The 13,757-nt window shown below is 35.3% G+C and overlaps 2 protein-coding genes and 2 long non-coding RNA genes across 4 annotated transcripts; 1 reads left to right on the top strand and 3 right to left on the bottom strand.

The window, feature by feature from the left end:
- Window positions 1-709: 709 nt before the first annotated feature.
- On the bottom strand, window positions 710-2,093 carry LOC121755516. Its single transcript, XR_006040761.1, has 2 exons — window positions 1,958-2,093; window positions 710-1,263 (listed from the first exon to the last, which is right to left on the bottom strand). It is a non-coding gene; the product is annotated as an uncharacterized LOC121755516 (long non-coding RNA).
- On the top strand, window positions 1,170-2,763 carry LOC121755515 (BTB/POZ domain-containing protein At1g55760-like). Its single transcript, XM_042150812.1, has 4 exons — window positions 1,170-1,305; window positions 1,556-1,704; window positions 1,786-1,904; window positions 1,973-2,763. The coding sequence occupies exons 1-4, from the start codon at window positions 1,184-1,186 to the stop codon at window positions 2,573-2,575; spliced, it is 993 nt and encodes a 330-aa protein (XP_042006746.1). The 5' UTR covers window positions 1,170-1,183; the 3' UTR covers window positions 2,576-2,763.
- Window positions 2,764-3,435: 672 nt separating this feature from the next.
- LOC121755514 (protein DNA-DAMAGE INDUCIBLE 1-like) lies at window positions 3,436-9,529 on the bottom strand. Its single transcript, XM_042150811.1, has 16 exons — window positions 9,266-9,529; window positions 9,122-9,154; window positions 8,877-9,013; window positions 8,492-8,609; window positions 7,610-7,726; window positions 7,041-7,106; window positions 6,417-6,479; window positions 6,290-6,334; window positions 5,724-5,785; window positions 5,529-5,622; window positions 5,099-5,191; window positions 4,943-5,012; window positions 4,749-4,819; window positions 4,451-4,499; window positions 4,007-4,032; window positions 3,436-3,770 (listed from the first exon to the last, which is right to left on the bottom strand). The coding sequence occupies exons 1-16, from the start codon at window positions 9,329-9,331 to the stop codon at window positions 3,645-3,647; spliced, it is 1,236 nt and encodes a 411-aa protein (XP_042006745.1). The 5' UTR covers window positions 9,332-9,529; the 3' UTR covers window positions 3,436-3,644.
- A 2,653-nt stretch (window positions 9,530-12,182) lies between these two features.
- Window positions 12,183-12,830, bottom strand: LOC121755450. Its single transcript, XR_006040747.1, has 3 exons — window positions 12,753-12,830; window positions 12,562-12,657; window positions 12,183-12,407 (listed from the first exon to the last, which is right to left on the bottom strand). It is a non-coding gene; the product is annotated as an uncharacterized LOC121755450 (long non-coding RNA).
- Between the last annotated feature and the right edge of the window lie 927 nt (window positions 12,831-13,757).

Raw genomic sequence — 13,757 nt, 5'->3', positions numbered from 1 at the left:
CTATTTTAATGATTAGCGAAAGATGTAGACGTACACCATATTTTGTTTTACAATCGATTGAAATTATTCATTTAAATGAAATAAATTAGCCTAAACTCGAGACATTTGATCTTAGATATCACTACTAATTACTATTAGACCAACTCACATACGCATCTAAATTGTTACTATTTTGTTTTGCGTTACAGTAAACAGACACATATTTGAAGGTTCACAATACTAACTTACTAAGTATCTTTCACAGTAACAATTTAATTCCCTTAAAAAATAATAAAAGTTTGAATTATAAAAGAGCACTAATAAAGAGAAGGCGATACAAAGAAAATAAAATTTTACTAACTTTGAAAACGTGGAAGAGGATCAACAACAAGGAAAGGAAATAAACATAAAATTCGTTGCTTTAAAGGATCAAAAACTAAATTCGTTCCCTCAAAGCATCCGCACGCCATTAATTATTAAATGTAAAATGCATTGCCAAGGGTCTAATTGTTTAGATAATCTTAAATTAAAGGAAATCTGGTAGTAGTGATATTGCTTACATTGACAAAATTATGTATACAAATAATAAACAAAACAAAATATGGACCATTTTATAGATAATATATCTCAGAACTCATTTTAAGTAGATTAGAAAGAAACAATAGTGTAAGAGAAGTAGTATGAGAGATCAAATAAGTAAAAGCAATTAATTTAGCGCTACAACTATACGTTTAGGCTGAGCATTAAAAAGAACAACAATTGTCACTCAATTTAGGGAACAGGAGTTTCTCCAATATATAAATAAATCATCAATCAACCTACCTCAAGTGTAGTACAAGCAAACAAATCAACTAAAGCAATCAAACTCAAACCCCACTCTCTCTCTCTCTCTCTCTCCAAAAATCAAGAAACAGAGGAAACGCTAATAACTCTGCAAATACTTCACTATCACTGAACTGATAAAAGTTACGATCACCAATAACCTGGCGTGCCGGCTAGTATCTCTCTTCGCTCTCACAAATCCATTTTCTCTACCCTCACATAGATAAAGTGAGAGAGAGAGATTGAAAGAGGTGTGAGTGAGAAGTGAGTAAATATATGAGGAAAGCAGAGACAAGCCAAGCTGGGAAAGCACGCCGATCAATTCTTGGAAGGTATTTTGGACTGCATCCATGATATCACCGTCGCGCTCCTCTTCTCCCGGATGACCGGCGCCGCTGCCTACCGCGTCGACACCACGTCGCGCCTCGCTCAGTGGCGGATTGACGATTTGGCCGCCGCCTCCTACAGGAAATCAGACCCTTTCAAGATTGGCCTCTGGAATTGGTCAGTTCCATTTTCCACTTTTTCCTCTAATCAGCTACTCCCTATAATTGTAGAATAAGGAAAAAGGGGTTCACGAAAATACCTAAAGTTGTAATCTTGATGTAAGGGTTTCATCATTCTAATCTGTTTTTTGTAGTATTTGAATTGTAAGGAAGAGGGGTTCAAGAAAATACTTAAGGTTTTAATCTTGATGCTAATGGGAATGTAAGGGTTTCATCATTCTAATCAGTTTTGGGTGTTTGAATTGAAGGCATTTATCTGTGGAGAAGAGCCGGACGCTGATCATTAGATTGTATCCTGAGGCATCAACTTTAACCAAAGAAAATCCCCCAATTGCATCTTTTATGATCAAAGTCATCAGCTTTGCAGCAGGGGATCGTAGGTGTTTTGTTCATCCAGGTAAATCATCTAAAGCTCACTATGCTCTTTAATGGAAATTCACAGTTAATTTCAAGACTTACAACCTATAGTTACTTGTAGATGTTATTGATAAGCAGCTCAAAAGCAGTGAGGACTTTGTATGGACAATTGAGGTTCCTCTGACTGGCAAATTCATCGTCGACATTGAGTTTCTTGACATCAAAACTGCTCCTCCGGATGTAAGACAACATTCAATTTTCACTATTGTAACTAAATGTGATGGAAAACTTACTTGTGGAAAGCGCAGGGGGGAGAGCCTTGCTCGATTTGGAGTGGAGGGCTCACATGTAGCCAGTCTAATCATATGGCTATTGCATTACTTGGTCGAATGCTGTCTGAGGGCATTCAGACCGATGTAACGATCAATGCATCTGACGGCAGCATCTCAGCACACCGGGCCATTCTTGCATCCAGGTCTCCTATCATCCGCAGCATGTTCCTGCACGACCACAAGGGGAAGGAAACAGCTGCCATAGATGTTTCCGACATGTCAATTGAAGCATGTAGAGCTTTACTGAACTACATGTATGGAAATGTGAAGAAGGAGGAGTTCTTGCCCCACAGGCTGTCCCTTCTTCACGCAGCTGATAAGTACGAGATTTCAGACCTGAAGGATGCCTGCCACGAGAGCCTGCTGGAGGATATCGACACGACAAATGTGCTGGAGAGGCTCCAGAATGCCAGTGTGTATCATCTGCCAAAACTGAAGAGCAGTTGCCTGCTATATCTTGTGAAGTTCGGCAAGATCTATGATATCCGAGATGAGTTCAGAGCATTTCTGCAATGCGCAGATAGAGAACTCATAGCTGAGATATTCGACCAAGTTCTTGGTGCCTGGAAGGGGTTCTGAAATTCTATGTCAAGGATGGTTATTCTTTGGTTCAATTTGCAATTGTTTGTTGGCTAGTAAATGTTACTATCATTAAAGGTATTGATTTAATGTAAACTGAACATATCAGCAAACTCCAATGTGTATAAGCTGGTGTGATGAATGTAAAATGAGAATATGATTGGAATCAATAGAACTGATGTTTGCTATTTGCCTTCACATATCAAACTGCCATTGAATTTGAATGCATGAATCTCCAGTTTTACATACCAAGTCCAGAAATTGTAATCAAGCAGATTGGTTAAAACCATAATTCAGAGCTTAAAACATCAGAAACCATTTCAATTCATCTTCATAATTCCTGAATCTGAGTTTAAATACAATAGAATAAAAATAACAAATCATCTGCAAACCGTCCTAGTCGGCGATCTGACACGAGATCTTCTACTATATAATTTTGATTCATCAGTGGAGATTCTCTATAGGGGGATGGGAGTACCTGATAAAAGAGCAGCACAGTTGAAGAATTCGATCTCCATTTTCAGACATAGGGAGAAATATATATAGTGAGATGCCTTTTCATAAATTGGAAAAGAATATGGAGGGAATATTATCAGAATCTATCTTCTATACTACCAAGGACCAATATTTTATTGAATAAATTATCTTCAGAGAGTTTAACCTATTTGCTAAAAAAAGTTTCAAACTTTAAACAATCTTGTGAATCTTTGCTTCAGAGAAATAAAAAATGATTTCTCAATTCATTGCAATTTAAGCTTAAGTCCTTACAAAAAAAAATCTTAAAATTTGACATCTAATTTGATGGTGTAGAGAAAAAGTTGATGCATAGCAAGAATTCAAAAGAAAATAATAAGCCCGTGTAAGTGTAATAATTATCCAAAATAAAAGTATCTACTTTGTCGAAATAATTAAAGAATTCATGAAGTATAGAGTATTAAACGAAGACATCAACTACTTGCTAATTCCGTTTGGAATGAAGCAATCCGTTCCTTAAAATCCAATGTTTCTATAAATATTCCAACTCAGACAAAAAGCAAGAATTTTCTTTGCAGTTGCAGGGGCATCCCCTTCACCCGAAAAGAAATCCGGCAGCTTGTTCTTCGTTGCCATTAAAAAGCTTCAGAGCCTGAACCACCTGTTCTCTTCCAAACCCAAGTTCGACTAGCTTCGCAACTTTAGCTTCAAACTCAGCTCCCTGCAAACATTCATCACTCGGGTTAGAAAGTCATACTAGTACCTGAACACGACGAGTAACATCTTTTGACCCGGGCAGAAGTAAAATTCATGACAAGGATCCCACAACTTAGTAAATGAGCTATAAACATATAAGCCTCTAATATAATACGAAAGAGTAGATATCTTCATCAGATGAAGTAAGGGTACTTTATTAATAAAACTTAATTGAAGTTGAAAGTGGCAAAGTATGTGTACCTGGGAAGCATTGTTGCTGATACTTCCTGCAGATTGCAAAAAGGGGACATTAGTTTCCCATAGTATACGTCTAAAAGCACGTGTAAATGCCACAGAAAAGATTGGAGGAGAATCCCACAAAAATGGTGGATTAAATTTTGGAAGAGTAATCAATAACAAATAAGTGCAGAAACAACATTGGCCCTGCTAAGTTAGGATATTTATCATGTGTTCCTTATCAGCCATTTTACAGTGTTATGCCCCATAGCCTTTTACTTCTTGTAGAACTGTAAAACACTTATTGTCGTTTTTTGCATGAAACTTATGTCATAGGGTCCAGGTATAAACACAGAAAAAGCCAAAGCCGCGACAAAAATAATCGTAAGACTTTATAAAAATATATTGACATATAACACTCACACACCATCTACAAATAAATGCAGATTCAAAATTGTCTGAACTAACCAGAAGGTCCACTTGGTGAACTGACGTTCTCTCTAGTTGCTGAGGGTGCCTGAAAGTCAGTAGACATTTGTGAGATTTATTGGTTTGATTTACCTTGCATGGACATATAGTTAAAGAACAAAAATCTAAAGCAGTAAGCATAAAACTAAGTACTATGTTACTGTACTACACAAGAATTTGACTAGTTCTAGGAGAACATGGAACGATCTGTCTGTCTGACATATGGAAATCATTCGTAAAACACAAAGCTGGGAAAAATACAGATATAACTGAGCAGCATGGTCAAGTTTATCCTTACTTGTGCTCCTGAGCTCGAAGCATCCTTTGCATACCTCTCTTCATCCAGAAACTGTGATGGAATGTCCTTCTCTGAATTTCAATAACATTAGTCAAATGTGATCAAAACCGTAATTTTGAGCCATGTACTCAACGATATAAATTTTTCCATAAACATGATAGCCTTCAAACAGATATATAATGCCAAATAACTACCTGCTAGGAAAGGTACAGAAACCTCTCCTCCACCAACTCTCAGTACATTCTCCTTTAGATCAATAATGCACTGCATATTATGGCTGTATATCAAACCAAGTATCCTAGAAGGATTAAAGAAATAAAAAAGAATTGAACAAAATAAAAGAAAGTTACTTGGTGCTTGCGAAGCATATCCAGGCCAAAGAGAAATTCCATGTTGGGTGCATCCAACACCATAAAGGAACACGGGTAGAATATACTTCCAATCTACAGTGTTATGTAAGACCATGTTAAGCTTATAAGGGATACTGTGTAATATGATATAACATTGTTCAGTCGCGAAAACACTAAAACACATCTGAACTCATGTTCCCAACATGATTAGACATCAAAAATAAAATTATCTCACGTTTTTAGAATAAATATATACTTGCCTTTGACATCTACAAACAAAGTTCAATCTCTTTCTCTGATTTCCAAAACAAACAATAAGCAAAACATAAATTCTTGCAAAACCAATTCTACCATTTTCAGAACTCCCATTTAAACTTCTCAGACACCTCTTAGTAATATATAAAAGCAACTGATCATTTTTTAGGCCTACCTTGATAGGAGCAACATGTATCCGACCCAAAATCTCAGACTGCCCAACTCCATGGGCAATACCCTTGTAGCGTGTATCCAAAAGCCTCAACAATCTGTAATGAACAATAAAATAATATGACCATCCCAATCAGTCAAAAGTTATAGTATCATCTAAAGAACATATAATGCAGCAAAAAATATAGTAAAATCTTACCCCAAACGTTCAGCACAGCTTTTAGATATAATTGTTGACTGAGCTCCACTGTCAACAAAAGCCTGAAACAAAGAAAACAAGATTATTTAACCTAGATTAAAAAAGAAAGTGCTTCTGCACATTAGCAGGAACATTATCCCCATCGTTCTCTATAATAAATATAACTGCAAGCATTGTGCATATCGTCAAAATGGTTTTATATTCCAATCAATTCCAGTACAGTCCAACTTGAACTATACTAGTATGAAAAGTCTGGAATAGCCAAGCAGCTCACGGCTACCCAGTAATAACAGATAGCACCTTAATTGTGTGAAATATTTCAGCATTTCATATACCCGTGTTAACAAATAAAGCCCAATCTAAACTATTCCAAGCAACCTAATTAACATGACTTTTATGTCAGTTGAGTGGGTTCGCCAAACAGGAGATAGAGGCCCCATCTTTAAGAAGATCTATCTATTTAGCCCCATATCTCTCTTTCATAGGACTTGCTATCATATTCCCACCTGGTCTCTTGAAAAAGCAACTAAAAAGAAACAAACCAAACTAATTTATCAAATCATTACCTTCATCGGAACACCATTAACTTCCATGTCAACATACAACATTACCTGTAAATATGAACATTGATGTAAACTTTATATTCAAAAAATAATTAGGTACTCTGAATGGAAAGCTGGCAGTCATAATTACCACTCTTGCAAATGCCTCAGGGTTGTATTCCAAGGCTGCAGCCCAGTTTTCATCAATGCCTTTCTGCCAAGAACAATTACGGTTTGTTGGATAGAATAATCTTTTTTATACAAATGTTCAAAACAACAACATAAAGGTCAAAATAACTGATTTAAGCAAAAATAAAATTCTCTAGATCCTGAACTGACATCAAAACCACAGTATAAAAGTACTATTCTAAACTGAATTTAAGATTCCTGCAACAAGCTTTTTGTCATCGGACACACATGGAGGTCTTAATGACATGGATACCAACTAAAACCAGTTCACTTGCATGGATCTTCATGTTAACTAGGCTATCTAGCCACCAAAAAACACCAACAAGATAAAAGATGATAAACATTAATCTACAAATTCTTTCATATTGAAATATTTAACAGTTGCAGCAAACAGAAAAGTAATATAGGAAATATTGGTTAATGAGCCAAAAGAAAATATTAAAAAATGGGTTCAGAAAACCAGTTTAGCATAACTATGAATGATCTTATTGATGAACGAATAAGTAAGGAGGTTCTGAACATAATATCAATGTCAATCTACGCACCGCAAATTATCTTGACATTAAATAGAGGAAAACTAAGCAACCTGGCGAATAGAAGCTTCTATTTTCTTTTGTGCCTCCACATCAAATGGATCTGCATAAAGTAAAGCCTGCCCAAATAAACAACATTAAAAATAAAGAATATGAATTTATAAGAGAGAAATGCATTCAAAACGAAACCAGGAAAATAAAAAACCAAAAGGCATGTGCTAAAAAAAATAAAACTAATGAGCTTATCATATTCTGATTGGAAAGTAACCAAGCAGATATTACTAAACAATGAGCGGAGAGATTCAGATTACAGCAATTTAACTGTGAGTCGGGACTGTTATATAAGAAACTGCATTCATAATTTTATCCAACTTTCGTAGATTCCAACCAAGGATCAGATGTGATGTGTTATGAGAAGTTAGTAAATTTTTGAGAAGCAGGAAACACAATCTCTCCAAGTCAATTATGAGATACGAGGAAGCATCTAAACATAGCAATATGAAATTACAGCATTACTACACATGATCATCCCCGTCACAGGAAGTATGTACTGCTATAATTTATAGGGGAACTATAGAATGGAAACAATCATAGATGAAGGAATAGCTGAGACAATACTGACCATTTCCTCTTCTTGTTGACGCCTTAATTCAGATTTCTGGCGATTACGTGCGCGCAAAATGTCTTGTAACCTGTTGAGATCATTTCCAAGTATGGCTTGTGCTAACTCCGGATCCCTCTGTAAGTTCAAATAACCATAGTAAGATCAGCACCAAATCTAAGTGCTATTGATTTAGATTTTTGGATGCAAATATACCAGGAATCATAAAACCTAAAAACAAAGATGGAAGATTTGGAGAATGAAGCCAATCACCAATTCTAGCCTACCCCCCTCAACATGATAGGTCAAAAGAAGAGAGGCAATAATCTTTTCAAAATACTCTAACTAAAAGGTAGTGGGCACTTTTAAAAGCCATACTATAATATTTGAAGAGTATCATTTGAGTTCAAATCATGGCAGTGGGTTTTATGAGTGGATATAATCCATATTGGTTTACCATGGCTACTTTTCTCGTAAGCATGGTTGGAACTAATAACACAAGAGTCAGGCACCCCCATTAAGATCAAACAAAAGAGTCAGGCACCCCATTAAGATCAAATATAGAGATCGCATTCATTTTTTAGCATGATCACATGTCTCGTAAATACTCAGCAAAAATTGGCTTCACATATGCATGTTTGGATAGTTGCATATCAAGATTAGAGGAACATAGCAAGAAAGTTAATTGTGTTGGCAGCGACAGTGTCACTGTCTTGACAACAGACTTAGCACAGGATCCCAATAATGTATAAGAGCATGACACAACTTTGTCAAGATTAAATCTTTATCATCTTCAAGTTCTACATCATTATGTCTGTACCAAGAACATGCACATTATTTTTATTTCTTTTTTAATAAACTAAAATAGGAAGCACTTATTTGGTTTCCCAATCGCTATACTACCTGAAATAGTTGTGCCATCAAATTCGAATCACTGCGCACTTGTTGTTGGAAAGCTGAGGGATTTACAGCAGAACCATCAGGATTGAAGCCTGCAGCTTCACTTGAAGGTGCTCCAGCTCTATTTAAAGATCACAGCAAAAACCCATTCATTCCAAGGAAACATAATAATTCAAATACACTCCCAACAAAATTACTTACTTTACCAAAAATTAAGGGGGTAATGAAAAAAAGGATGGGGGAAGAAAGAAAAGAAAGATGAGAAGCAGGTAATCAACATTATAGCATCATACTATGCTATAGCTAAACGTAGAACTACATAAAAACTTCCCTAAATAGTAAATCTCAATGCCATAAATATTAAAACTTCAAGAATTCAAAGATAAACCTGGAACCAGAGGAGGCGGCGTTCGGAACCATCATAACCAAATCTCCATCAGTAACACCAAGAGCACTCAATTTCAGAGAATTCCCCATCTCATTCCCGTTATGCAGCAATTGTTGTTGCTGCAGCGGCACCCGAGTCTGTTCGCACACATTGAATTGCACATAATTCCATATCAAGAATCACAAACTATTCAAAAACCAAGCAAAATTAGAAAGAAACAATAACAACACTAGTAATCACCCCACCTCAACTTCAAGCAGAGCTTTCAAGTTCTCAACCTGTTAATTGTGCATTGAAAAACAAAAAAAAAAGAAAAATAATCAACGACACTTCAAAAATCGAGGGGAGGTAACAAAAAATATAGGGTTCAGAAAGTTAGGGCAAATTACCGATTCGTCGCGATCGACTTCTAGCGTGACGATTTGCTCGTCGGTGGTCATGACGGTGATCTTCATCTTCTCCGGCGCGATTGGATTCGGATTCTTCGAGGAATTAGATTGCGGTAACCAAAATTAAGTATGAAGCTATGCAATTAATAAGAGAAGGCTCTAGATTTTCTCCTACTCCGTTGATACTTTAACTATTGCCGAAAGTTATCTTCCTCGCCGTTGACTGATGCTTTCTAGGAAATCGGTCGCTTCACTTCTTCAGCTATTTACCACTGCGGTGAATTTTCGGCTGCGGTAAAACCTGTTTCATTCACCTAATCTATATATATATATATATATATATATATATATGGAAATGATCCAAACAAGTATCACTTTAAATCCAGAAATGAAGGCCGAATTTAGACCGTAGGATTAGGTGTTTAAATCTTGAGATGAGAAGATCTAATGGCTTAGACATTTTCGCAAGTTTCTTTTTTTTATTCACTTATAATCCCAAAAGGTTAATAGTGTCATTCTAGTTCATTAGATTGTTATTCCAATTCCTATAATGATGCACGTCTCTCTTTCCATTAACAATTCCTTCCGTGATTGGGGAGTTAAATTTCATCTTCTTCATCCTGCAGTTTTTACATCTTCTTCAACAGATCTGCCATTATTATTGTTTTATATGTGATCATTTTCTTGTCCGATTCGTATGTGTTGTTAATATTATTCTACACTCCGTCGCCGTTTGTTTCAGCGGTAATTTAGGTTCATATCAGTGTTTTATATCGTAATTAATTTCTTTAGTCGGTTTTCATTGTTTAATATGTAAATTCGTTTCATAATTTTTTCTGATTCTGTTTGACGATATCAATTTTCATTTTAGTTGTTTTTTTGTGGCATAGATTTATTGCACCGTTTCTCCATAAATGGAAACCGTAGTAGATCCTTCTTCATTGGGAAACAATCAATCATTCTCCGATGACATTGTAGAAAACACAGGTTCTGTTGTGAAATTTTTGTATTACAGTTTTCGACATATCTCAATGGCTTGGTTGTGTATTTAATCGCAACAATGTTCTATGTCGCTTGACGTTATGTTTGCATTTCATTTTTTTGGGAAATGTTGGCAATTTTAATTCATTTGTTATGATATGATTACTTGTTTAGTATGACTCATTATCATTGTTATTTTTTGAATTTTTGTAATTTAACTTGTATGGCACATTTTTGGCATTTGTATGATATGTTCTATTATATGCTCTGATTTTTCCTATGTATGATCTATGTGGTTAGTTCGTGAAGCAAGCAACAGATTTTTGCTGATGGCGTAGTAATGTCTACATCACAAAAGAAGAAACTAATAGAGGACTTTTATGGGGCAGAGGCACCCCAAGAAGTAGATGTTCACCCACCAGAAGTCGTCAGCACGAAGGGATCTGGTAGTAGAGTCCCCTCAAGAGTGGAGAAGGCTTTGAAGCTTAAGAGCAAGCCTTTGCGTCAATGCAAGAAATGTCAGGAGTGGGGTCACCGCGATTCAAGGAATTGTGACAAATTCAAAGAGAAAGAAAAGTGGCGGTCTAGAAGAAATTCTGAAGTTTGATACCATGTATTCTCTTTTTTCAAGTAACGTCAGTTTAAGTTTTTTATTGGACTCCATTTTATTTGCATTGTCAGGTTGTTTGAAATTACTCAGTTCGTTCAGATTTGTATGAGGCATCCTGGTACTCGGTAGTTTTATGTAATGACTCGAATATTGGATTATTATGACCCAATTTACCCATATGTTGACATGACTCAAATATTCGTTTAGTATGACCCAAAGAATGGTTGATGTTTGGGTTATTGTTTGTGTATTCTTCAGTCGTTTTAATATTGGGTTTTTTTAATATGTCAAAAACATGAGAATAATCGTGTACTTCAGTTTATTGGATACGAACATTTCGATCAGATTTGTATGACGCATTCTGGTACTCCTTAGTGTTATATAATGACCCAAATGTTGGTTTATTATGACACAAATTAACCATACGATGTTATGACCAAAATATTCATTTATTATGACCCAATGCATGAATTCTCAGATACTATTATTTTTTTGCCTGATTATGCTCATAATGACTCTTACATGCATATATTATGACATGATCTTCTAATTTACATAATCAATTTTTTCTCACAAGTTGCTTAGTTACTATACAAAAATTCCAACAACAAATTAATGATTTTATTTTTATTTTTTTTACTCAAAATGACTCTAACATGTACGAAGTATGACATAGAGTCATCTTATACTGTGTTTTACTTTTCAGAAGAGACCACACAACATCATATTTTACCTTCGTCATTGAGTCAGAAAAATAATTCAGATTAAAATCTAATTTGAAGAAACAATAAAATCCAATGTCATTTTAAAGTATCACCCATTGATGAAATAAAATGTTTGAAAATCCATACGTTAAATACGCACATAATTGTATCAATGAAACATACTTTAAATCCAAAATTTATGACATGGCCATTACAGAAGCTTTGTAGCTTGCTATCATCTTTTCAACGTCGATCTTTATCTTCTTGTTGTCCGTTGCATAATGTTTGGATGTCGATGTTTTATTGGAAAGGGAGCTGTGATTATTTTTTGGCCAACTTCAACACAACAGTTTTTAGCTCTTAAATACTGATGCACACCCTTATATCTAGTCGACAATCCACAATTCCAATAGCCTTCCCTCACCCATGTTGACTTCCATTTGAGAAAATAAACACTGCAGTCACTTATGACATAAAAGTGATACAAACATGACCTAATTCATATAATTCACTTATGACATAAAAGTGATACAAACATGGCCTAATTCATATATTGCTACTACATAACCCATAAAACTATTCCAATGCTAATCAGTGACCATTACATTTATTTTAGGTGATTCCATATTGAATGCAACTTATAGAAACAATAACAGTTTGTAAACATGACACAAAACTGTTACATATATGACCTAATACGTTTCTTGTATATGAGATGAAATTCTGAGAGACATTCTTAGTTTTTTCTGTAAATCTATTACCTTTTAAAGCATTGGATCCATCAATTGTGGGAGCCTTAGTAGATTTCTTTCCAATTTCTGGTGTTGCCATTTCATATCCGATTGTGCTGTAGATTAAATGCCAGCAGTTATTAATAAAAACTATTTTTCCAAGAAATTTAACCAAACCCACATTTAAGGTCATGTTACCCATTTCCAACAAAAAATATTAAAGTTCAGTTCACATTTCTCCATTACTGAAAAAGACATCTCGGTAAGTACCTTTTTCAGGACCATTCATATTTGCTTAGGCCTCGCCTTTGCCATCAATGATTCCCTCTGAATTGTTCTTCAAAGTTCGCCAACCAGATTGAGCGGCTATTCGAAACACAACCAAGGTTAGAAAATTAGGGTAAAATTTAAAAATTCAAGCAATCGACACCAAAATGGCCCAAACCTAGGCGGCCACATACCATTTTTTGGAGGTTGGTTTTGTGCTTCTTTCTTGTTCACCTTCATCCTTTCATAAACTTGTGGATAGCGAATAAAAATGCCAGGATTCGTGAATCAATTTTGACCCAAAAACTAAAAATAGAAGTTATTAGAAAGTTTTATTAACCTTACCGTCCACGATCCCTGCTCCGACAGAGCGAGTGGTCATCGTCGCTGGTGAGAGATATCGCTGATTTCACTGAAGCGTGTGAAATAAATTACTAGGGTTTTTTGGTTTAGAAGTGAATGATTTTGTGTTGTTTGATTTGAAGAAATGATAAACCTTTTCTCTCTCTCACCTAATATCTAGCGTAGGAAATGAAAATGTATTTTGCTGTCAATATTAATAAATCCCATAAAATCCGCCCACTAAAACGGTAGTTGACGGCTCCATTTATTTGTTGTACCGAAAATGCCCTCCTTATGACCGAAATTTCGTTTGTCATGACACAAACGAAATGAATTATACAATAAATCGTGGCCATTAATTACTAAATCCGATGGTTGATATTTGGGTTGTATGTTGTTACTTAGAGGGCTTTTTTTATAGATTAAAACCCTATATATATATATATATATATATATATATATATATATATATATATATATATATAGGGTATTCATCTATCAAAAAACGTCCTTAAGTACAAAAATACAGACCAAATCTGAAACGTAGGATCTGATTATGGGCGGCCACGATTTAGTCTTGACAACCATATTGTTAGGTCATAATAAGAATGAATTGAGGCATAAAAGGGTAAAATGGGCACCAAAAAAATAAAAACAAACGTTTCGTTTTTTCTTCGCGGAAATCATGGGAGCATTACTCCACACGCCAGTAGCCTGATTGTTCGGTTCCCGCCTATTCAATTCGTCTCTCCCCCAACATATCTACCTCACCCCAAAAAATCCTAATCACTAAATCACACAACTCTTCTGGAAATTCTGAATAGGCACAACAATTAAAAACTCCAACCACTCTTTGT

This window comes from Salvia splendens, chromosome 11 (assembly GCF_004379255.2).
Source record: "Salvia splendens isolate huo1 chromosome 11, SspV2, whole genome shotgun sequence".
NCBI lineage: Eukaryota > Viridiplantae > Streptophyta > Magnoliopsida > Lamiales > Lamiaceae > Salvia > Salvia splendens.
Note: the sequence above shows the minus strand (reverse complement) of the source record. Positions and strands in the feature narration are given on the sequence as shown.